Source organism: Pristis pectinata, chromosome 27, assembly GCF_009764475.1.
Source record: "Pristis pectinata isolate sPriPec2 chromosome 27, sPriPec2.1.pri, whole genome shotgun sequence".
Taxonomy (NCBI): domain Eukaryota; kingdom Metazoa; phylum Chordata; class Chondrichthyes; order Rhinopristiformes; family Pristidae; genus Pristis; species Pristis pectinata.
The window spans coordinates 12,074,460-12,098,135 of NC_067431.1; the positions used below are offsets into that span (position 1 = coordinate 12,074,460).

At 39.4% G+C, this 23,676-nt stretch overlaps 1 protein-coding gene across 1 annotated transcript in view; it reads left to right on the forward strand.

Moving 5' to 3' along the window:
• Positions 1-16,194, forward strand: part of LOC127583640 (otoancorin-like) — an 88,244-nt gene extending 72,050 nt beyond the window's left edge. Inside the window, exons 20-25 of the mRNA XM_052039830.1 lie at positions 4,154-4,306; positions 5,193-5,341; positions 7,639-7,778; positions 8,261-8,358; positions 9,625-9,766; positions 13,713-16,194. Of these exons, the coding sequence (XP_051895790.1) occupies positions 4,154-4,306; positions 5,193-5,341; positions 7,639-7,778; positions 8,261-8,358; positions 9,625-9,766; positions 13,713-13,783 (753 nt within the window). The 3' untranslated portion in view covers positions 13,784-16,194. The remainder of the gene's footprint in view (positions 1-4,153; positions 4,307-5,192; positions 5,342-7,638; positions 7,779-8,260; positions 8,359-9,624; positions 9,767-13,712) is intronic.
• The last annotated feature ends 7,482 nt before the right edge of the window (positions 16,195-23,676 follow it).

Sequence of the window (23,676 nt, forward strand, 5' to 3'; positions counted from 1 at the left end):
TTCGCATGGCCTGTCACACATCTCATGAATTTCTAGGCCATTTTATGGAAATGTTCGTCCTTTCTAGTCACCCCATTATAGGAAGGATATGGAGGCTTTGGACAGGGTACAGAAGAGGTTTGCCAGGATGCTGTCTGGATTAGAGGACATGTGCTATAAGGAGAGGTTGGACAAACTTGGGTTGTTTTCTCTGGGGCAGTGGATGCTGAGGGAATACCTGATAGAAGTTTATAGGATTATGAAAGGCATAGGTAGAGTAGACAGCCAGCATCTTTTTCCCAGATTGAAATGTCTTATGCTAGAGGGCGAGAAGGGGTAAATTCAAAGGAGATTTTTTTTACACAGAGTGGTGAGTGCCTGGAATGTGTTGACAGGGATGGTCATGGAGGCAAGTATGATAGGAGTGTTTAAAGAGGCTCTTAGATTGGCACATGAATATACAGAGAATGGAGGGATATGGACATCGTGTTGCAGAAGGGGTTAGTTTTGTTAGGCATTTAATTACTAGTTTAATTAATTTGACACAACATCATGGGCCGAAGCGCCTGTTCCTGTGCTGTACTGTTCTATGTTTCCATCCATAGTGCCAACCTTCACTCGAGAGACTGTACAGCTTTGACTGAGGAACTCATTATCAGGAAGTTTGCACACACAGACCCAGTGCCTCTTTTCTTATTAAAATGTTCAAGCATGGCTTAGGGTTGTCTTTGAACAACAGTTCCTCTACACAAAGTTAATCAAATGCACTGGTTTCGAAGCCCAGAGAGACTCCAGTGCAAGAGAACTGATTGACAATTCCTGATGTTTATGCAGATTCCACGTTCTATCAACATAAATTCACCTCCTCAATCAACCCACTTATTTATGTGACAAACACAATTGTTACAATTCTTGTATCTGACCAAGGCAGAAGTTATCAGTCAGTTTTACACATTCTACTCGAGTTAAAATCTACCTATTTAACTGAATATTCCTGAAAGAAAATTTGTCAGTTCTGTGTCTTTCAGATGGCTTTCTGATGAGGGTTACTGAGATATTAAAGCAGTTCAGAGTGACGAGAGGAGACAGAGATGAATAATGAGGTGCAGATGTCATTTAGGGCAGAAAACATCAATGAAGCGATTGAAAAAATAACTGGCAGCCCAGGGCAATAACTTGTAGCTAATTGAGTATGTGATTTAGATTGGCTATTAAGTTTGTAAGTCTGATTATGATGATATAAAATGGTCGCTGCAATAAAACAACCTGGTATGAATGGCAATTGGGGTAGTTTTGTGAAAATCACAGAGAATGGTTTCAGCTGACAAGAACCTCCCCTTTTTACTGAAGAGGTTGTTAAGAAATGAGCCATTTTAACACTGTGTAGCTAATCATTCTTCCAGCAGAAAGAAAAAACACTGTGAATAATCTAATATTTCTTTTGATAGAATAGATGATAGAGGGTTAATTAAAGTGTGAGGCAAGAGATAAGAGCTTAATTCAAATTCCTACTGCGTAATTCATCATCATACTAATGAATGGATTCAGGAGAAATATTTCACCATTTATTTTATATTTAGTCAGGTAATCTCAGTGGAGAGAAAATCATGAACAGGCACATAGGGAAAGGAAGTGACCATTCGCTCCTTTAATCTGTCCCACCATTTAAATAGTTCACATGTATCTTAGGTTTCTACTCCTTGGCATCCCTATCCAATAAAAACATCCTGCTGGATTTCAGTGCTGAATGTCTTATTTAACAAGTGTTCGTAGTATTTTGTTTGGGAGGGAATTCCACATTTAAAGACTTTATTGGGTGAGAAGGTCCTTTCCTGTTTCTTCTTTGAATGGCTCTGTGTTAATATTGAGTGTGTCCAATTTTGAAATTCCTCAACCAGAGGCAATATATTGAACCTCATCTCCTGAATAATTATGAATTTTAAATACCTCAATTCAATCACCCTTCAGCTTAGTAAACTAAAGGGAACATGACTGAATTTATAACTGTTTTCATAAATTAGCTTGTTTAATTTTGTTAAGTCTGTGCTGAACTCCTCCTAAGTCCAATACATCCTTGCAAAGGCACAGGAATCAGAACTGGAAACAGTCATCTAAATGTGGTCCTGTAGACTCTCCATTGTATAAAAAAAATATTAAAATGAGTTACAGTAGTGTAGTGGTTTTGTTACTGGAGAATCCTGAATTAATGATGAGAACCAAGTTCAAATCCCACCATAAAAGTGAGGCAATTTAAATTCAGCTAATTAAATAAATATGGAATAGAAAGACAGTATCAGCAGTGGTGATTATGGATGCACTGATTGCCATAAATACTCATTTGATTCAGTGATGACCTTTACAGAAGGAAATCTGCCATCCTACCCATTGGGGCAATTACAACTCGTGGTGTTATGGACTACATTAGGTAATAGAAATGTGCACTTTAACAATAGTATAATGCAGTATGCAGCATAATTATGTTGTTATAAAAAAGGGGGATGAATGTTCTGAAATTCATCTTTGGCAGTGGAGAAGATAAAGGAGTTAATGAACTGATAACCTGGGTATGCTGAGAAGATCATTAGAAATAGAAGCGGATGTAAGCCATTCACTATGATAGTGGTTAACCTTTCACCTCACTGCTACTTTCCTGCACAAACCCAATATCAGTTGATTGCCCTAAAATCCAAAAATCTATTGACCCCTGTCTTGAATATACTTAGCAGCTGAGAATCCCTAGCTCTCTTGGACAGAGAATTCCAAAGGTTCAGTTTCCTTCAGGTGAAGACATTTCTCATTCTCAGTTCTGAATGGCCAACACCTTATTTTGGACTTTTTCTGGACAAGAAATCTGGGCACATGAATAATGCTCCCGGCATCTATCTGTCAAGCTCTTAAGAATTTGCATGTTCCAATGAGATCATCTCCCATTCTTCTAAACTCAAGAGAGTATGGAAACAAAAACAGAAAATGGTGGAAACGCTCAGTTGGTCAGGCCACATCTGTGGAAAGAGGAACAGGTTCAGGTCCAGAACTCTTCATTAGAACCGGGAAAGAGAGAAAACAAGAAAATTTTCAGCTGCAGAGACGGTTGGGTAGAACAAAGGCAATATCTCTGATTGGATGAAACCAATTGGGTTAATGAGGTATTTAGAGTCAGACTATGCTTTTTTGTTTGTGTTGCATGTTGCATGTTGCCAAAAGCAACGTTGTTGGACACATTATAATGCTAGAAAGACACACTATACTGATAGAAAGACAAAAACTGAGCCAAAATCACAGAGAGATGAGAGGCAGAAATGGCCAGTTCAAGAGACAGACAAGAAAAAAGGAATGAGCTGCCAAAGTTGTAAAATTCGATATCAAGTCTGGAAGGTTGCAATGTGCCCAGATGGAAGGTGAGGTGTTGTTCCTCAAGCTTGCATTGAACCTCCTTATAACAGTGCAGGAAGCTACAAACAGATAAGTCAGAGTGGGAGTGGAAATTAAAGTGGCTGCTTTAATTGATCAAAGGTGAGCAAGGAAGTCTCCTGATTAACAGCACTGTCTCTCTCACCTGATGAATATGTACACTTACTTTTACAACACTTGGAAGAGGCACTGTGAGAAGCAAGGACACAGAGTTTACTCTGGGTGGAGGACTTCAATGTCCATCACCAGGGATGGCTTGGTAGTTCCATCACTGACAGGAGCTGGCTGACCTCTGGCACAAGGGATAAAATGAGTTGACATTGTCCTCATGCACCTGTCCATGATGGCATTTGCTCTTGTGGAGACTCTATCCAGCCTTCAGGCTGAGGATATCCTCCATCTCTAACTTTCTCTTCCTTTAAGTTGCTCCTTAAATCCTACCACTCCATTGTCGGCTTTCCCAATCTTTTTTAACCTCTGTATCAAATTTTATCTGATTATACAACTGTGACATGCCTTGGGATGTTTTATGACATTAATTCTCTCCCTAACATTGTTATGGGTACACCCACATGTCAAGGACTACAGCAGTTCAAGAGGCAGTTCACCAGCACCTTCTCAAGGGTAACCAGGGATGGGCAACTAAATGCTGGTTCAGCCTGCAAAGCCCACATCCCTTCAATGAATATATATTGTGGAAAAAATGCATTATATAAATGTAAGTTGTTATTTTTCTAAACATGTTTGATTCTTGTCTCTTCAGGCTTATGGCATGAGTATCAGCAATGAACAAATTGCTTCTCTGGAGAGGATCACACTTGGCTTCAGTGATGATGAAGTCAAGAAGTATTTCACGAAACCTGACATTGATACCATTGGTGCAATCTCAGAACACAAGGAATGGGCTGATAGTGAGGTGAGTGAAGGCTTCACATTTATCATTCATCACTCATACAGCCTTCATACAGTCATCTGATTTAAATGCTTTCTTTTAGGCAAAGGCCATATTTGGAAATAGCCCCAAGTTGCAATCTGAATTTCAGTGGGTTACAATAAGAAAAGATGTAAAAGTAATGAACCTAGTTAGAACACGTGGGGCTTTTTTTTGGCTTCTAATAAATGACATGATTTTCATTATTACTCAGTCAAAGCAACTTACCGAAGACACTGTTGCTGAGTTTGGGGGAGATGTGTGTCTTTGCTACTTCTGGAGTAACCTGGCAGAGTAGATCACCACCAATAACAGATCATGCCTGTTACTTATCCCATTCACTCTACCGATTGATAAAATAATTTAGTGGGATCCACAGCTGCATTTTACTCCCACACAGTTCAGAAGCCTTCTAGCAGGGAGATAACTGGGTGGAATTGGTTTAAGAGGAGTATTTTAGAGATCAAGGCTATGCTTAAAAAATCAACCCCTGCTGGCCATGCAGAGGAAAAAAGCAGTGGTCCACAGTTAGTGAAGTAAAAGGCACTGAATGTAACAAATAAGGCCCCTTCACCCTGCCCTCTTCCATGCAACTTAAATCTAACTTTACTTTGTACTGATGAAAGGTCGTCCACCTGAAATGTGAACTCTGCTTTATCTCTCTCTGTAGATGCTACTTGATCTGCATTTCCAGCATTTTCTGTGTGATTTTGTTCAGACCCCTCCTAAATACTGATTGCTGTTTACAATTCGAAAGATAGGTTCTCAAAGACAACTATGTAAAAATATCCTGTGATGGATTTGCAGCTATGTAGTTAAATTCTTGCATGAATGCTGTGATCTTACAGAGTTTTTGTTATTCCTTTTAAAGTATTCCTCACGAGCCAACACTATTGTGAAGAACTTTATGAATGGTCATACATTCAGTAATCTGAGTAGCACAGAACTGGTTGGACTGGGTTACTTCCTTTGTACTTTGAATTCAGATGAGATCAAGGCCATTTCCACCACTGGCTACAGGTAAAAACAACTCAACAGTCACCATCCTCTGAGCTAGTGATCAAAAGTATTACTCACAAAACCGCCTGAGTATTGCATTGATGGAACAGACTTCTGTCAAAACATTCAGTGTAACGTTAAGGATTCTAATTTCAAAAGTAACAGTGCTGATGCAGGGTTTTGATGCAAAATATCGACAATTCCTTTCCTCCCTCTAGATGCTGCTTGACCTGCTGAGTTCCTCCAGCAGATTGTTTGTTGCTCCAGATTCCAGCATCTGCAGTTTCTTGTGTCTCAAAAAAAATCTGTTTGTTTGGGATCAAGTTGAAAGTTGTAGGAGGAATTGCAGATTGTATTCAATCATGATGAAATCATCATAAATTTTGTACAGTTTGTAGCAGAAACTGAACCATCTAATCTGCAAACAAAATAAGAACATGAACAGGGAGCTGGCTCTTCAGCCCACTGAGCCTGCTCCATCACATAAAGAGATCAAGGCTGATCTACCTCTACTTTGAATCCCCAAATCAATTGATTCCCTTGAATTCCAAAAATATCTGATCTAGGTCTTGAAGATATTCAGCAACTGACATCCATCACCTGCTGGGAATGACAATCCCAAAGATTCACAATGCTAAGAGTGAAGGGCATCCTGCCACTCTCAATCAGAGGCAAGGGGAAAAGTGTTGGTGGGAAGTTGGAGTACAATAGGTAGAAAAAAAAATCTGATGAAGGGATTAAGCACCCTAGGTCCATGGAAAAAACATTTTCAATTACCTTTTTTTGTCTGTTTCTTTTATCTGTTTCACTTCTTGATAGAGTTTACCCATCGCAGTTTATGCCTCCCTCTCCATTCTTCCTTTTAAAGTAATTCCGGAAATGAAAACTGTTCTCCAGTAAATATTCCCAGTCAGCTTTGACAACACTATTCACAAACACAGCACAGGAGCAAAGCCAAACCAAATCACCCTCATTCCCAATGTGTACACATTATCTATATTGATTTTAGAATTTCCCTACCTATTCCTCTCTGCACTTGTATAGTGATAAACTATAATAATATACATTTCCATAACTTCAAATGTCCAGTAATTCATCCAACAGCTATACTTCATTTTAAGCATAAACAAGGCAGTCGATATGAATTATCAACTTGAGCACAATCTTAATTTTCACACACATTTTGGATTTTCAACAGCATTACTATTGCCATATCCCACATCATGGGGAAATGGGGTGAGGGGGATTTTGGGTAATGGGCTGGATAGGAGCAGAGTCCCTTTGACCAAAGAAATAAGCACTGTCACACTATCACAGTGTAACTTCAAATGGAGTTCAGACACTGGGCAACTATGAGAAGTGACCAACCTTCAGACTCCTAAAAGACTTTCTAATGTCTTACAAGGTACTGGTCAGGAGTGAGATGGAAAACCTGCCCAGATGAACGCAGCTTCAACAACACTTAGGAAGCTCTGTACCATCCAGGAGCTTCCTAGGTGTTGTTGGAGCTGCATTAGTATTTCATTCACCATCTTGAATATACACTCTCTCCATTCATGGTTTACAGTAGTTGCAGTCTATATTAATAATTAAAATGTACTGCAACAACTTGGCAAGGCATCAGCGTCGCTTCCACAACCACCTGGAAGAACAAGCTGTACCTTCACCAATGGGGCGAGGCAGCATCCTGTCCTGGAACTGTTTTCTCATAACTGCTGGGTCAGAAACTTGAAACTCCCTTGTTACAACACTGTGGGAGTACTTCACTGCAATGATTGTAGTGATTCAATAAGATATTTCATTGTCATCTTCTCAAGGGCAGCTAGGGGATGAATAATAATGCCAAAGACTTCCAAATCCCATGAGAGAATTAAGAAAAAGCACTTGCATGCCACAGAGCTCCTTGAATACAAACTACAATGAAAATCATCATTGACTTTCTGCTTCACCATCTTACCTCTGTAACATATGGTTCAATGCAATAAGACCAGTTATCTTGGTACTGAATTAGAACAAGACTGGCACCCTTCCCTCTCTCCAGTGCATCTATTCTCTAATCCAACTGCAGTTGTGAATAAATGAAGGAAGTTCAATAAAAATGAAAAGTGTTTCAAAATAGGTGGAATTCATTGATGTCATTTGCACATTCCTTGCAGTTGAACACCAATAAACATATGTGTTGAAATTATTTATATTATTTTTAGAATTGTTGAGCTTAGATTCTGTTTCACTGTTTCTCTAAATTTGATGAAAATCATTCTATTGAGCATTGTAGACAAAAACATGCTCTCACTGATTGTTTTGCTTGTATTCCACAGATCTGCTGCTAGGGATATTGGGAACAAAATGTGTCCTAAGTCAGAGACTCTCATTGCTTTGAAGGAAAAAGCAGTCCAGACATTTTCCAGTGTAAAAACCTGGACTGGAGCACAACTACAGGAAATAGGAGTCGTAGCAGGTAATACTTATGTCAAAGATGATATGGTTAATAATATAGAAGTAGGGTGTTTGGCCCAACAGTTCCCTTTCTGTTAGGTCCACCACCAGACAAGCAAATATTTCTAATTGTACTTACCAACCCAATCCACACATCCTAATAGCCATTTTTCCATCTTCCACCTTTCCAGTTTAATCTTGAATGCTGACAGTTTCTGTCTCTTCCACTAACCATGGAAGTGAGTTCCATAGCCTCAAACCTCTTGTTCACTGGAGTGTTACTTTTGGCCAGGATGTAATTTAAGAAAACTGGCAGGAACGATTAAGCTTCCAGCACTCCAATAAAAATTTAGCTGGGAAATTAGTCAATAGGTAGCTTCTCTACCTCACGAAATCAGAGACCAGTTGTTCTGTATGTTGCAGAACATGGGTAAGGTACAGCACTGCAAATATGGGAATGGAATTATCTGATCACGAGCAATTTTGCACCTCTTCTATTCATAGCTGGGTTAAGTGCAGAAGAAGTACCCAAACTGATGACATCTGCAGTTTCGTTCCTGACACCCGAAGCGGTCTCCAAGTTCCCTCCTAAAGTTTTTTCGGCAAGTATCTTCTCCCGATTCTTTCTATGGGAAACAGGGTCTTTAAAAGAAATCAAAACAGAAAAGAAGCATGTGAAAAAGAATGCATGACTATCTCTCAACAGTACCTTTGACTTCTAATGCACTTCAAAACACCTTGGGATCTATTTTTGTTTTCCGGGACTGACCATCATTGTATACTGTCTGGCAAACCATTCAGCGGTTTGAGGGACCCGACCATTTCAAGACCTTGACCTTATTGAAATCATGGAGTTGAGCTGTAGATCAGCAAATGGACACCCTTGGAAACTCAACAGATTGTGGCCTCAAGATAGGCTGCGACAGCCACCTGCAAGTAAACTTGCAGAGGGAAGGAGTCACAAAGTGGAGGGTGTGGTCATTCAACATTTGTTTTCTTTTGGTCGGGTTCCTTGGTTCCATCAGCCATGGATATACTGGTAGCCCTCATATGCCAGTGCCAACTCATTGCCATCCAAAATGGCAGTCAAGATCCAATCTAACTCTTGGAATGGTTGAAACTAATAAAACTTAGCAGGATTAATTGGTTGCTAATTCATGATTGCTCACTATTTACCTTGAAATTTCAACCCTTTATATGTAATTAGATGCCTCCTCAATGACATCACCTTATCATTTTGCCTGCCACTAGACCATTCTTTGTGCAATACAATAAAGGAGACCCCTTGGCTCACCACCTCCTCCACTCCCACTCCTGCCAACACCTCTCTGTGAACTGCTGTAGCAATAAAGAAACAAATACGATGTCTGTCGGGGAACAATTCATGACGGGCAGTCAGTCCATTTCTCCAATATTCTTCTATATGTCCCACCCCAATTCATATCCCTGCTGCAGGAAATCTACCCCACTGGTGTGTTCCTTTCGTTATCATAATGGTATATATGCTTTTCTACGAACTGGCAGCAACTGAAAGACATCTACTGAGGTGTAAAGTTCAAGTTTATTGTCATGAGCATACATACCCAGGGTATAAATGCCATGAAAATTAGCTTTTTGTAGCAGCAGCACAGTACATTACAAACATAAATTATATACTCTTAAATTAACATAAATTATAAATAACTTACACAACAAAATAAGCAGGCCAAGAATCTGCTCATGCTTCCATTCATTTCAGTAATCCTTTGAAAGTTTTTTTATTAAAAATGAGGACATCTCAGTGCAAAGTTTACTTCACCAACTCAGCTTTGAATGCAATTATTGCTGTGATTTTGCTGACAGAAATGTCTCTTCCTCTATCACATCAGGCTATGACAGTTGAACAATTGAGAAACTTGGGACCAGAAAATTATGCTGCTGTAAATGAAGCACAGAAGGCAGCATTGTCATCAGTGCAGTTTAATGCCTTGAATGAAAATATTGGAATTGCAAGAAGCACTAGTGGTGCAGGTGAGCAGTTGAATTATAATCTTCTCAATGTTTTTTAAAGAGTTTTTGCATGTTCAAGCAGTAGAGTTGGTTCTCAATCGCAGATCTTGTGAATTCCTGTTTCCGCCTAAAATTAGGCTCTTCTGAACACCACTTATGAAAAACAGCAAGCATTTCTACCTACATTAATTAGCAATGTATCAACACCTCAAGAACTATGCCCGACGAATAGTCCATTCACTCTTCCCTTTCCAGCTGTGCTTTTCAATATAGATTTATGTTTTTGCACTTCATGACAGTCTGTTGCACATGTTGCAAAATACTGGAATCCTGCAGCAAAACAGTCATGTTTAAAGAGGTTGCCTTCAAACATGACAACTTCTAAGTAGTTGAGAATGTAAATGGACAGGATAGTATTGAGTTAAAAGATGCCACAAGGTAACACTGCGCTTGTTGTACGCCATTGTTGGTGATGCAGTTCACATGTGCTGTACAGCCATTTTGATAGCTAAACCTTCCTAACAATGAATGACCGGCAATTTCAAGTTATGAATTTTTATTGTTTTTAAATAAGGAATCATTTTTAAAGCTGTGCATGCTCTTCAAGGCTGTTGGTTAGGCACAATGTGCAATAAATATCCCAAGATCTTCCTTTATGTTATTTGCCCACAGTCAGAACACATTAATGTACATTCTACAGACTTCAGTCATCAAGCTCCAGTAGGCAGATCGCACTTGTTTGGAAATCAAGCTGCAAGTTATCATTGATTTATACATCATAGCATATGGGAGAATGGGCCATTAACTTAACATTTGCAAAACAAGCATCCTCTACCACCCACACCCTGATGTATGTCATCCTCAACAATAAACGACCACTTCCCATATCTTAGAACTCACCTCTTAATGAAGGCAGGTGTTGGCAAAGAAATTCACAATCACCTTCAGTGACTTCTACAGTCCTTGGCCATCTACAGGAAAGAATGTTTGAAGAATAAATCTCAAACTTGCACAAAGTTCATGATATGCCACGCAACAGTAGTCACTGCAGTAACACACACAAAGCTGGAGAAACTTAGCAGGTCAAGCAGCATCTGTGGAGGGAAATGGACAATGTTTTGGGTCGAGACACTTCATCTGGACCAGTGAATGAAGGGTCTTGACCCAAAATATCGACTGTCAATTTCCCTCCGTAGAGGCTGCCAGACCCACTGAGTTCCTTGAGCTTTTTGTGTGTTGTTCCATATTCCAGCATCTGCAGTCAGCGGTAATCACTGCCCTCCTCTGAGACATGAACTACCTATAGGGCACTTCAAAGCACTGGAAGGTTCCACAAGCAGTGTAGGTGAACTAACATCAGTGTCCTCTCCCAGGCCAATAGTCCCAGCATTGAGGCTTCACAGGTCAGGCCAAGTCCCTCATATGCCCAAAACAGGATTCCTAAAACACACTCTATCCTAAACTCTGTCAAAGATTACCAGGTGAACAGAGGAAAAGGTTTAAGGATGGTCTCAAAGCTTCCTTGAAAAAAGTGTAATACCTCCACCGACTTGTGGGAATCTCTTGTCCGTGACAATTCAAAAATACCACTTGAAATGGCATTGGAAATCTCCAGTCAATGTGTCAAGAGCACATAGAGTCCAGTGTAAAAAGTGGAAGAAGTACATCACCTTCCTAACTACCTGCTCACTCTCTTTACACATCCCTTATTGACAATTTTTTTTCTCTTGGTCCCTCTCCTTAAATTATTCCTTGACAAATGCCAGCCTGTGACTAGTGATGGATACATTGACAGAATTAATACTTCCCTCAATATCTACAAACAGAAGAATTTATGTAATTTTAACATACTTGTTTTCAGTATTGAAAGTTTACCAGATGCTAAATGAATATTTACAAACACTACATCTTTTACATATTTCCACTTTTAATGTTGCTCATAATCCCACGCCTTCATTAACTTCACACCAAACTATACTGCATATTCCAGGTCCGTTACATTCCTCAGGACAAGTACAACCACTGTCCAAATCATCCTAAAGTAAATGATGCACAGCTTACCTTTAGTAACATTAATTCCTCTGCCCACAGTGGACATACTCCCAGAGTCTGTTTTGGATGTGTCCATTGACAGCCAGACTGTGGGGGAAGTGCCATCATCCTCGTCTGACCCTCACCTAAGCCAACAACCAACCACCTTCCAAATTTCCAGCCATCAGCAGATCAGACACTCACGTGACTCTCTGCTCTGACTCAGCTAAATGCAGCCAATAGATTGGATGTGTGATGCTAGGTTCTACTTAGTGAAGGACATGAACATGTGTGCTCTGCCTGTGGCCAAGCCAAAAGGTCCTTGTCAACTAAGAGAACTGAGGATCCAACGTCCACCTGAGGGGTAAAAAAAACAAAGGGAAAATTAAAGGGGGCCAAAGAAGGAAATAACATTTAAGTTATCTATGGAGATCCCAAAAAATCACCGACCTGTTCCTTTCTTTCTGTGTAGAGTGCAGCTTTTAGTCATGCCCCCAGGAAAACAGTGGCAGACTTTGCTTTGTCCTGTTTCTTCCTGAAAATATACATTGCACAGAGATGGGATTTCAAACATCGAAATGCCACCTCTGCCCACGCATATTATGTGATCTGATTGCAACTGAAAGAAAGAGGATAGACAAGGGCAGCTTGTGTTTACTTCACCCGTGGCTGGGACATTGAGAAGGGAATGAACATGCACATTGGAACTGAGCTCAGCTTATGTGTAAGAAAAGGCACAGCATATCTCTGGTTTTCTATCATTTTCATCATATAAAATCACAGCTAAATAGTTTTGATATGTTATACCAAAAATTGTTTTCATTTTATAAATTGTTACTTTGAATTCAAATATATACGGACAATTAGTACACATCTTTCTCTAGATTCATTGTATCATGATTCAATACATTCGCCAACAGTACGTCAATGCCACTCATGTTTCCTCCTTAAACAAAACACCCATGAAGCTTTTGTAAGGCTGTTACACAGGGCCCTGCCCCTCAGGTTACAGTGGCTAGAAGACGCTTGACTATGGTCCTTCCCCAAAGAGGCTTTGCGCTTGTTACGCCAAGCTTCAGTGCATTCCCCAGCACATACTCCTGCACCTTGGCATTGTTAAAATATAAACCATTAAATAATCAGATACAAATTAAAGTTTTATTTTCATTAGGTAGGCACTTTCCATCCTGCTTATCCTTACTGCTCATTTTACAGCAAAGGTTAATAAATGATTGTAGAATATAAATAATTGCCTTGGAATTTGTTCTCAGTTGGCAGTGCTATATGATAGCAGGAGTGTTTTGCACTGGATCCAAACTGTACTTCTATTGAAGTCAATAGGACTGAATTTTAGAACAGCACATTACATGTTGTCACTGGCAGACAGCATGTTCATTGTCACCGACCTGAGCTAAATTTCCATGTAAGACTGTTTTTATAATTGGAATTATTAATACTTTCTCTTCTGCCAAAATATCTTCATAGTGATGTGACTTTGCATTGTTTGTTGGCAGTGTCAGTCTAGTTAGAAGCTACTTTTACTGTGTAAATCTCATTAGCTTCTCCACATCCAGCAGATCTCCACTTCTGACAAGTGTTAATACCACAAATTCTCCAAATGGCAAATATAAATTAAACTCTCAAATAGCAATGCACATCCATGAGATTAATCTGTCCTTCATAATGATTTTACTTGTATAAACCCATTTAACTTTCCTTGTCTATTTTTCCATTAATATCCCGGTTAGCTGAATGGAAACAGATTGTGGAGGCATCAGGCAGGGTAATAAAGTCAGTCACCTTATTTGCAACAAAATGGAAATTGATTAGTTTGGTTTATTCCACAAATATTAAATATTAAAAAGATATTACATCGACAAGGCTAGGCTTTTCCTTCAGACTTACTGTTCTGTGCTTTTGTTTTGTTTCTGATCAGGTTCTATTTACTGGAGTCCTGTGATCATGTTGACCCTTCTGGTTCTCAGTTTGACAGCAGCCCTCCATTAAAATGTGAATTGAAGAATTGGAAAAATCTCAGTTGCTGAGCAATGAATCAAGAAAAACAACAAACACAGTCACCCACTGAAATTCCAGGTTAAATTTATGAACTGCTGTAAATTCCTAACCATTTGTGTTGCAGAGATAATTAGATCACCTTAGAAAACGTTACAGGTAAAGGAATTTCCCCCAAAATCGACAAAAAAATGAAAATATTGAGTAATACAGCCTGTTAGCAACACTGACTTCATTTTTAAATGGCTCGGTTCAAACGTTGCTGGAAGGGAGCTTGAGTAAATAAGAAGTGAAGACTATTGAAAGAAAATGGTGCACTCTGGTTAATGCACTTAACATGTGGTATGTAGATTTTTTTCTCAAGTACATTGTAACCAGTTGATGCTAAAGTAAAAACATGACAGGAATGAAACAAGCCACAGTCATTGCTGAATAGAGATTACGTTATCTAAATAGTAAATGGCCCTATGGATGCCAGTTAATCCAGGTGAGCTCCTGAACTAATTTCTATTGCCTGAAGGGTTTGAAGAAGAATTTTTTTCTCCCCTAGCGTTTTTTACGCAAATTGTGGCTGGTTTCATTTTTCTCTGTGTTTGACTTTTTTTAGGAGAGAGCACAGTAGTATTGTGCTGGGACAGAGCTAAAGTTCTGAGGGACTGGTAGGGAATGCTGATGTCTAGTCAGAATGCTCTATAGATTATAATCAGTTGGCTACTTATGCTGTGAATTTTGTAGCAATCCTAAACCATCGGAATGTTTTTGATGAGGTTAGTCTATGGTGTGGTGAGGAAGGATTTCCTCCATTGGCTGAAAGAAAATAAATCTGACTTTTTATAGAAGCTTGGGTAACATGGCTAAGGTAAAAGGGATGCATGTGTTATTTAACATTTTTTTATAGGCTGATGGGGGAAAAAATGCAGTTTGATTAAGTTTACTTTTTCACTTTACCTGCCTACCAAAGAGACCCAGTCTAAGCACTGGCCATGTCACCCATGTACCACTTATTCCACTTTAAGGATTGGTGTGGTCTCAACAGAACAGAAATGATCAACTATCCCGCGTGGCCCAACAAGTCCCGTGGCCATGAGTAGTAAATTCATATAATGCATGCTATCTGGTATTTTGGCATACATTATCTCAATTGAAATAGCTGATGAAAAGCTCTTAAAAAACTGGACAAACAAGTGGTATATAGAAACAACTAGTGTTTATCCAGTCATACAGCCACTGGAAAATTCAAACACCATTACGCCGACAAATAATGAAAAATTGGACAAAATATTAAATGGACTGCTGATTGGTTATCACCCATCTTGTGCTTACAGCCATGAAAAAATTTGCTTCATTATCATTTGTCCCAGAAATGTTCTGCTGAGGGATTTTAAAAATATGTTAATTATAATGCACAATCAGAAACTTGATAAGAGCATATTGCACCAAGATAAACTTTCTTTAGACAATGAAGACAGCACTGTTAATATAGGTTAAGGTAAAGAACACAATTCACAAATGGTGATTTCTAAGGGCTAAATAAATGTGTGTATTACTTTTCACTAAGATTACATTTACTGCAGAATGTTTTTCGTGTCTAAACAGACAACAATGTTTTCTCACTGTTAATTTTTAAATGGCCTGAATTGAACGTGTATTTAGTTCAGTATTATACACGCATGTGATCACAGGTCTGGCGTCTGCACAATATTGGATTCATATGTTTAAGCCTTCAGTCTAAGGAAGTTATCATTTACTTTAACTTTTGAAGAGGAGACACTTTTGGCCTTTGTATCAGCTTAATGCTTTTAGAGAAAATTAATTTCAAAAAACAGGAAAATATTGAATTTTTTTTTCCAAGTCATACCTTTTCTGACATCAGGAAAGTACTGTCAAGAATGGTTACTGAAGACTATTGGCTACCTTTGTCAGTCATAGTGACTAGAAAGTGATTGTGACTAGAAAGTGAATGTTCAAATAGAGCATTTGGCCTGGATAAACTGTTCTTATTAGAGTACTTTTTTTTAACCTGCATAGAATAGTTATACTTATTTATGTTGATAAATGTTGAGTGATACATTTACAAAGGAAACAGTATAAAATATGAACAAAGAAATTTCAGATCAGACAAACCTTTAGCACAAAATATTTCTGTGTGACCATATTACTCCATATACTTAAGCTGAAGTTCCAGACTGTTTATGTACCACTCACTTTGTCACAGTATTTTTGAAAAATAATAGGGTTAAGAATTTGAGTTGACCTACATGATGATTGTATAACAGACATTATTGGATGGAAACCTTTCAACTATTAATTGCAGGACATGCAATTGCCTAATATTTTTATTCAACTGTGATCAAAAGTATGTTTTTGTCTTTTAAAAAATAAAGATTTGGACTGGAGGAATATAATTATTCTTTGTTGTAATTATTATTGGTATAACAGTTAATCAATTTGCTTGCTAAATCAATAGTGAAGTGGCTGATGATGGATTAGTTCCACTTGACCTTGTTGCTTTGCTGTTTGTTCATTATTTGCAGGTTTTCTAATTGTCATCCAATTGATTTTGTTTTTAATGCATTCTCAGAGATCTTAGTTGTGTTCTAATAAACTTTTAGGCATAATAAAACCAAGAACAGTTGGAAATGCAATTGTAAGAAGTCAAAGAATTGGAGTGAAGTTTTGCTGGGACATTCAGCTCTGAGTTGGTTGAAGCTTTTGGAAGGAATTGGTGACTTTAAAACAATTGCCTTTTTTTTCTTTTTAGCTTTCACTTAAATTGTTGTGACAGTATGAGTGGGAAGAAGATTAACAAAAATAAATCATGAATATGAATTAGCAGAATGTGTGGGAGTTGTGTGCTCTTTATCTGAACTTTAGCATGAATTACACAGAGGTTAGCTTAAATTATACTTACGAGTTAAAGAGAGAATAAATATGAAGAATTTAAAGGTGAGAGTGAATCATTACATCATGACAAAGGGATAAAAGGGAAATTGTAGCAGCAAGGACTATAAGCAACAGATATGAGAATCTCTAAGTCAGGTTACTTTCCTGTTTTGCACACAAAATCACTGTGTGGTTTCTGTGCACTTCAGTTACAGTGAAGGATGCTTAAGATTAAAGCTCTTAACAGAAAATGAAATAACATTCCTTGGGAATTAAAAGAAAAACACTGATGTTGGAAATTTAAAATAACAACAGAAAATGGTCGAAACACTTAATAGGTCAGGCAGCATGTGTGGAAATAGAAACAGTTCTTGTTTCAGGCTGAAGACTCTTCAGAACTGGGAAGGAGAGAAAATAAATGAAAAACATGATGATGCTGGAGGAACTCAGCAGGCCAGGCAGCATCCGTGGAGAAAAGCAGGCAGTCAACGTTTCAGATCAGGACCCTTCTTCAGGACTGAAGCTAGGAAAAGGGGAAGCCCAATATATATAGGAGGGAAAAGCAGAGCAGTGATAGGTGGACAAAAGAGCCCTATATATCGGGCTTCCCCTTTTCCTGTCTTCAGTCCTGAAGAAAGGTCCTGATCCAAAACGTTGATCGCCTACTTTTCTCCACGGATGCTGCCTGGCCTGCTGAGTTCCTCCAGCATCATTGTGTTTTTCATCTAGATTCCAGCATCTGCAGTCCTTTGTTTCTCAGGAGAGAAAATAAGGTGGGACTCAAACTTATGAAAGGTAAAGTCTGCAATAGGGTGGAAGACGTGGCAAAAGAGGTGTTGGGACCTGCTGAAAGAGGGTGATAAAGGTGTTACTGAGCAACAAAGGGTAGTATTGGAAAAGGTATAAATGGGACACCACAAATAAATGTGAAATTACCAGTAGAAAGAGAAGGGGGATGAAAGGAGGGGTGAGGGGGAAACTATGAACCCAGGAATTTTGAGATGTGAGGTTGGAATTGCAGACTATCTGAAATCATTGAACTCATTATTAAATCCAGAAGACAGTCCTGTGTTTAGAGACCACATTGTGAGCCGTTAATGAGGTAGCCTAAATTAGGAGGAGATGAGATAAGATTTCTTTATTAGTCACGTGTACATCGAAGCACACAGGGAAATGCATCTTTTGCGTAGAGTGTTCTGGGGGCAGCCCACAAGTGTCGCCACGCTTCCCGTGCCAACATAGTATGCCGACAACTTCCTAACCCGTACGTCTAGAATGTGGGAGGAAACTGGAGTACCCGGAGGAAACCCACGCAGACACGGGGAGAATGTACAAACTCCTTACAGACAGTGGCCAGAATTGAAACCGGATCATTGACACTGTAGGGGCATTACGCTAACCGCTACGCTACCGTGCCTGCCCAGTTTAAGTAAATTGCTGCTTCGCTTGGAAAGAGAAATTAGAATATTGGGAAGGAAGGAGATCTGAGAGCAGGTGTGCAGAAGATTCCATGGGAAATGGAATGGGTATTGCTAGAAATAGAAGACTTTGGTTCTTAACCATTTTTAACCATTTTACATCGGTTGTTTTGATTCATTTGACTGAAGCAAAGTGTGGTAAGTGTTTCTTGTCACTCTTTACTGATGAAATTGCACTCACAGAACTTCCCAAGACCTGATTCCACCATGGCACTGCAGGTCTTACTACACCCACACACTTTACCCAATACCAACAGAGACCAGGGAAAAGTAAGAATTTTCTCAGTCTTTCTTCCAGCAATCTTGCATTTCTCCTCTAACAATCTTCCTGCTGGAATGGAGCTGATCTGTAGGACAAATGGGAAATAGTCCGACCTTCATTGCCTCAACTCCAGAACCAAGGTCTCTTCAACCTCAGTAAAGAAGCTAGAGCATAGAAATGACACATATCTGCAAGTTCAGAAGCCAAGTTCCAAGTCATCACTGAGTCATTCTCTGGTCTGCAGGAAAATGGGCCTTGTATCCTCAAAACAAAGTTAATTTAGCAAATGACACTGCTGCACAACACCCCTCATGCAGCCCCAACCTCTCCGCAACCACCCCCCCCCCCCCCCCCCCCCCCCGCCGACAATAAAGGTCCATGGTGAAACCCTGGAAATTGAGGACCATTTTCCATATCTTGGGAGTTGAACTCAATGAAGGCTGACATCCGCGATGAAATTCACTACTGTTCTTGGTGCATCAGCACAGTCTTTGGCTATTTGAGGAAAAGAGTGTTTGAAGATCAATATCTCAAGCCCAACACAGAGCTTATGGTCCACCAGATATTAACCTTTTCTCTCCGTACACTTCAGAAGCACTGGAATGGTATCGTGAAGTTGTCTTTACAATATCCTCTGAATCTACTGATCAAGCACCGGTGTCCCAAAGTAGGGACTCAACTCCAAGCTCTGTCACAATAAGAAAGTATCAAGAGGACAGTTGAAACAATTCAAGGATGTTCTCAAATTCCTTGAAAATATCTATTATCCCTACCAGCTCATGGGAATCCTTGGCCGATAACCATTCAAAATAATAATGTGATAATACTGGTAAAACTCCAAGGCATTTCTCAGAGTTGAAAACCAACGTGCAACAAGATTAGGAGAAGAATTAGATAAACTGGCTAACTGCATCATCTCAGAGGCAGCTTTTGATGGTCCTTTTGAAGGAAAATAACAAAAGATTGGAGTTTAAGATTGATGTTTTGGTGTGTGGGGCCTGAAAGCCTGAATGCTATGATTAAAGATGGGGCAGTGAAAATAAAGGGTTAGTGGGAGGATAGGGTGGGTGGAGGGAATACAATAAGTCTAAAGCGTAAAAGATACACTGGTATACGGGCCTTGGAGAGGTTGGAGAAGTGAATGGAACAAGTCCAGGGAGAGTGTGTAAATGAGGGTAGAGGTCTTCATCCTTATCGTTGTGGGATTGGGATTTGGATAAACTGAGGTTTAGACTGAATGCAATCAAGGACAGAGACTGTTCAGAGTGAGAGGGATTCTGCAAGACTGATGGTGATAGGAGAGAGGAGATGAACAGTCTCACAGTGGCATTTTAATTCCTGATCTTCTGAATTCTTCAGGCTTCCAAGCAGCTGTGTACTTCAGCAATAATAACACATTGGTGTCAGGTTTCATCATCCATCAGCTACCTCTTTCATGGGCCCTCATATTCCTTTATAAGAAAGGGTCAGAACAATGGCAGGTTTCATCCTGTATTAGTTATTGATGTAGCACCTGCTGAGAATCCTTAAATCAGCTGCTGACATCAGAGTTGGTACTTCTGGTTACAAAACAGCCTCTGGAGCAAAATACTTCTCTGTTCACTAATTGGCTTCATTAACTCTCTCCTTGTCCCTCTTCTCCTGAAGGCATTTGCACTTTGCCGGTATGGTTTTGCAGACACTGGTTACCTTCCATAACTTTGCCCCTGGCCATTATTCTTGTGCATGGTTTGACAGTAACTGTCAGTAAGCTATCCAACCGTGGAGAGGCATCACTACTGAGACAGAATTTGTCGTCAGTCAATGTCTACACGTGCACACTGTTGCTGTGATGAGGAATGGAATATCAATGCTGAAAGAACATAAATGAGTTATAGGCTATGTCAGAAGCTATAGCACTCATGCCACATTTTTCCTGTTCGATAGAAGGTTTATGTGATGAAACTGTTACCTACATACACATATTTCTGCATGACTAATATCGTAAACTCCAATATCATGTGTGCTGCAGCTGATGGTACAATTTAAGTCAACTGATGCTGCAGAGATAATCTCTATGAAAGTTAATACTTGACCCATGTTTTGAATATCAAGAACAGAATTGACATGAATGACCATAACAGAATTTCATTATAAGAATATTTCCAGATTCAATCTTACAAAAATTGATAACTTATCCAGCAGACAAGTTCACATTTTTTGAACTTAGTTTCTCACTGATATTTTTTAGATGTAATTCTCTTTGACGAGAAGATCCAAGTCAAGCTGACAGCTCAGGCACTGCAGAAATGTACAAAAATACATCTCCTTGTCACCAATTTCTCTTCAGTTAATTTCTCTGGATATAGAGGGGAAAAAGGACTTGGCTATGAGTACAAGTTCTACATTGTAGGGTCTAGCAGTTTAAACCGAACTCAAAATGAAGTAAATTAAAACATCCTCCCCAGCTTCAGAACCCTTCTGTGAGCTTTAATCCCTGAACAAACAGGTGCGTCAGTGCACATTTCCAGTCGGAACACACAAGAAATCTGTACCTCTGTTTGGTTAGCATGTTCAAAACTTGGTGATTTCTTTTGAATCTTAGGGTTACCACAGAGCATGACCTTCAGTCACTCAGTCTAATTTGGGATAGATCATGGTATTTGCCTGCAGCCTGTGGAACACTACTAACACTACGGGTGGGAAGTTCAAGGGAGATGTCAGAGGGAGGTTTTCAACCCAGAGAGCGGTTGGTGCATGGAATGTGCTGCCTGGGGTGGTGGTGGAGGCTGATACGTTGGGCAAGTTCAAGAGATTGTTAGATAAGCATATGGTGGAATTTAAGATAGAGGGATCTGTGGGAGGAAGGGGTTAGATAGTCTTAGGAGTGGCTTGAAGGTCGGCACAACATGGTGGGCCAAAGGGCCTGTATTGCGCTGTTTTGTTCTATGGTTCTAATTCCAAAAGTTTAATCCTTGTGTTCCACCCTCACCTCATATCCTTCTCACAATCTCCACACCCTAATCCTACTAATCCTGTTGCAAACAAAACCCATCAACCATTAAACTGAGGATAATACCAGAATAATGTGTTACAGTTCAAACTGCATAATTTTAGGTTGGTTTTTATGTTTTGGCCTGAAAATACTTTGTACCTTGCAGTTTCCATAATTAGATACTGAATGCAGGAAAACGCCAGAGTGGGAGGGAAATGGATCAGAATTGCCTGGAGAAAATGGACTCATTAAAGAAACACAATTACGAGAGATCTCCTTCCAGGTTCCACGATGAAAAGTCAGTGAGCTACAAAGGGTTCCCCTGCAGCGTTTCCTGAATGTAGTTTTCATCCTGAATCAAACAGCTAAATCTATTCATTTTTGGAGTTGAAGGAATTTTTTTCAGCACCAAACAGGATTATTTTTGTGAAAGATTGAAATAGTGACACTAATTGGATGCTATGCTAATGTGACACACCTGCTTGAAAGTTTGGTTTTAACTCATAATTTTAAACCTGATTGCTGATTGCTATGATTTTAAACTTGCCTGGAAGCAGTAAAACAGATGCCAACAAGGCTGCCTAGAATTAATTTTTCCTGGAATGGTGGTATGTGTAGACTCCATACATGCACCCACACACACATTTGCTGTAGGCACATGTGTGCACTCGCACACGCACTTTCACTGTAGGGACATGCGTGCACACAAACACACTTTCGCTGTAGGTGTGGAGTTGTCTGGTTGATGCAGAATATTTCAGGATGACTCATGAAGATAGCCTGGCAGTAAACACCAGTGAAAATAAGGGCTATAATGTGGTAAATCACTGTTCCTTACATTGAGTTGTCAGAATGAGACATCTTTGAAAATAAATGCTGGCTGAAATTTAGCTTAACGAGAATTGAATGGAAGTAATAGGAAACTCACTAAGAGGAATATAACCTGCTGTGGAAGTTAGGCTGTGCTGCATTTATGTTTAAATCAGAGACAAATGAAAGTTAACATCAAGAAGCCCAAGGCATTATAAGTAGAATAGATCTGATGTAAATAACATAGATTGGAGTATAGTTTAATTTTAGGTGAAGGTGTTATTATTGCAATTGAAATTTAAATCTGATTCTTTTCCATAATGGTCCCTGAAGAAGATATTGGAGAGAGAATATACATTAAGGTACTCTATTTGTGAAATGGGACCTGTGCTGTAGGAAACTTGCAGCTTGTGTCCTGTAACAGTATATATTTAATGTGCACAAGGTAACTCAAATCCTGGAGATAATTGCAGACAGAGATCAAAAGATAAGTCATGAAAACTGACAATGTTTCTGAAAGAGACTGCTTAATCACAATATTTTTAGCACTACTATCTCATAAGTTCATTGATCCAGGTTCACTCCTGACCTGTGTGAAGTTTACACATTCACCCTGTGATCCAAGAAGTTACTCCTGGATGCTCCGAACCCCTCCCACATACCAAAGACCTGCAGGTTGGTAGGTTAATTGGTTGTTGTAAATTAGCCCCAGAGTAGTGGGTGACAGGAAAATTGGTGGGGACAGTTGATGGGGTTGTGAGAGGAACAGAAATACAATTAGTGTAGATGGGTACATGATGGTCATCACAGATGCAATGGGCCAAAGATTCTGTGATCCTGTCTATTCGCTATTTGTTGAAAATGAGGCAAATGAAGCAAAGGTACAAGTTTGTTTCAATGGGCCCAAGAAGACAGAATTTTAAATTAGGAGTTGCTTTATTTAAAGTAGAGAGCATAACAACAAAATAGAAACCTGAAATAAAAACAAAAGTCTGGTTGTTATCAGTAGGTCAGTGACATGTGTGGAGAGAGAATGATCCTTTGTTCTGATTAAAATTTTTGACTGAAATGTTCTCTTTTTGTCTCCCCACAGAGGCTGCCTGACCTGATGAGTATTTATTACTCTGTATCTATTATAAAAACTTAGTGAGCACTTACAAATCGATATAATGGTACCTCGTCCTTAAAACCCTTTCACTTGACTAGTACATACAGAAAGCCTTTGCAGTTCTGTTATCTCAGAATCTTCCTTGCAGTGGTAACCCTATGGCTGTGAAGAATTCAAAACAAAATGAATGGTTTGAACAAGAATATCTGCTTTTTATTGATCCCTAAATGGGCAGCACGGTGGTGCAGCAGTTAGTGCTGTGGTCTCACAACTCCAGGGACCTGGGTTAGATCCTGACCTGCGATGTTCTCTCTGTGGAGTTTGTCTGTGACCACATGGGTTTCCACCTGTCATCCTAGTTTTTCTCTGATA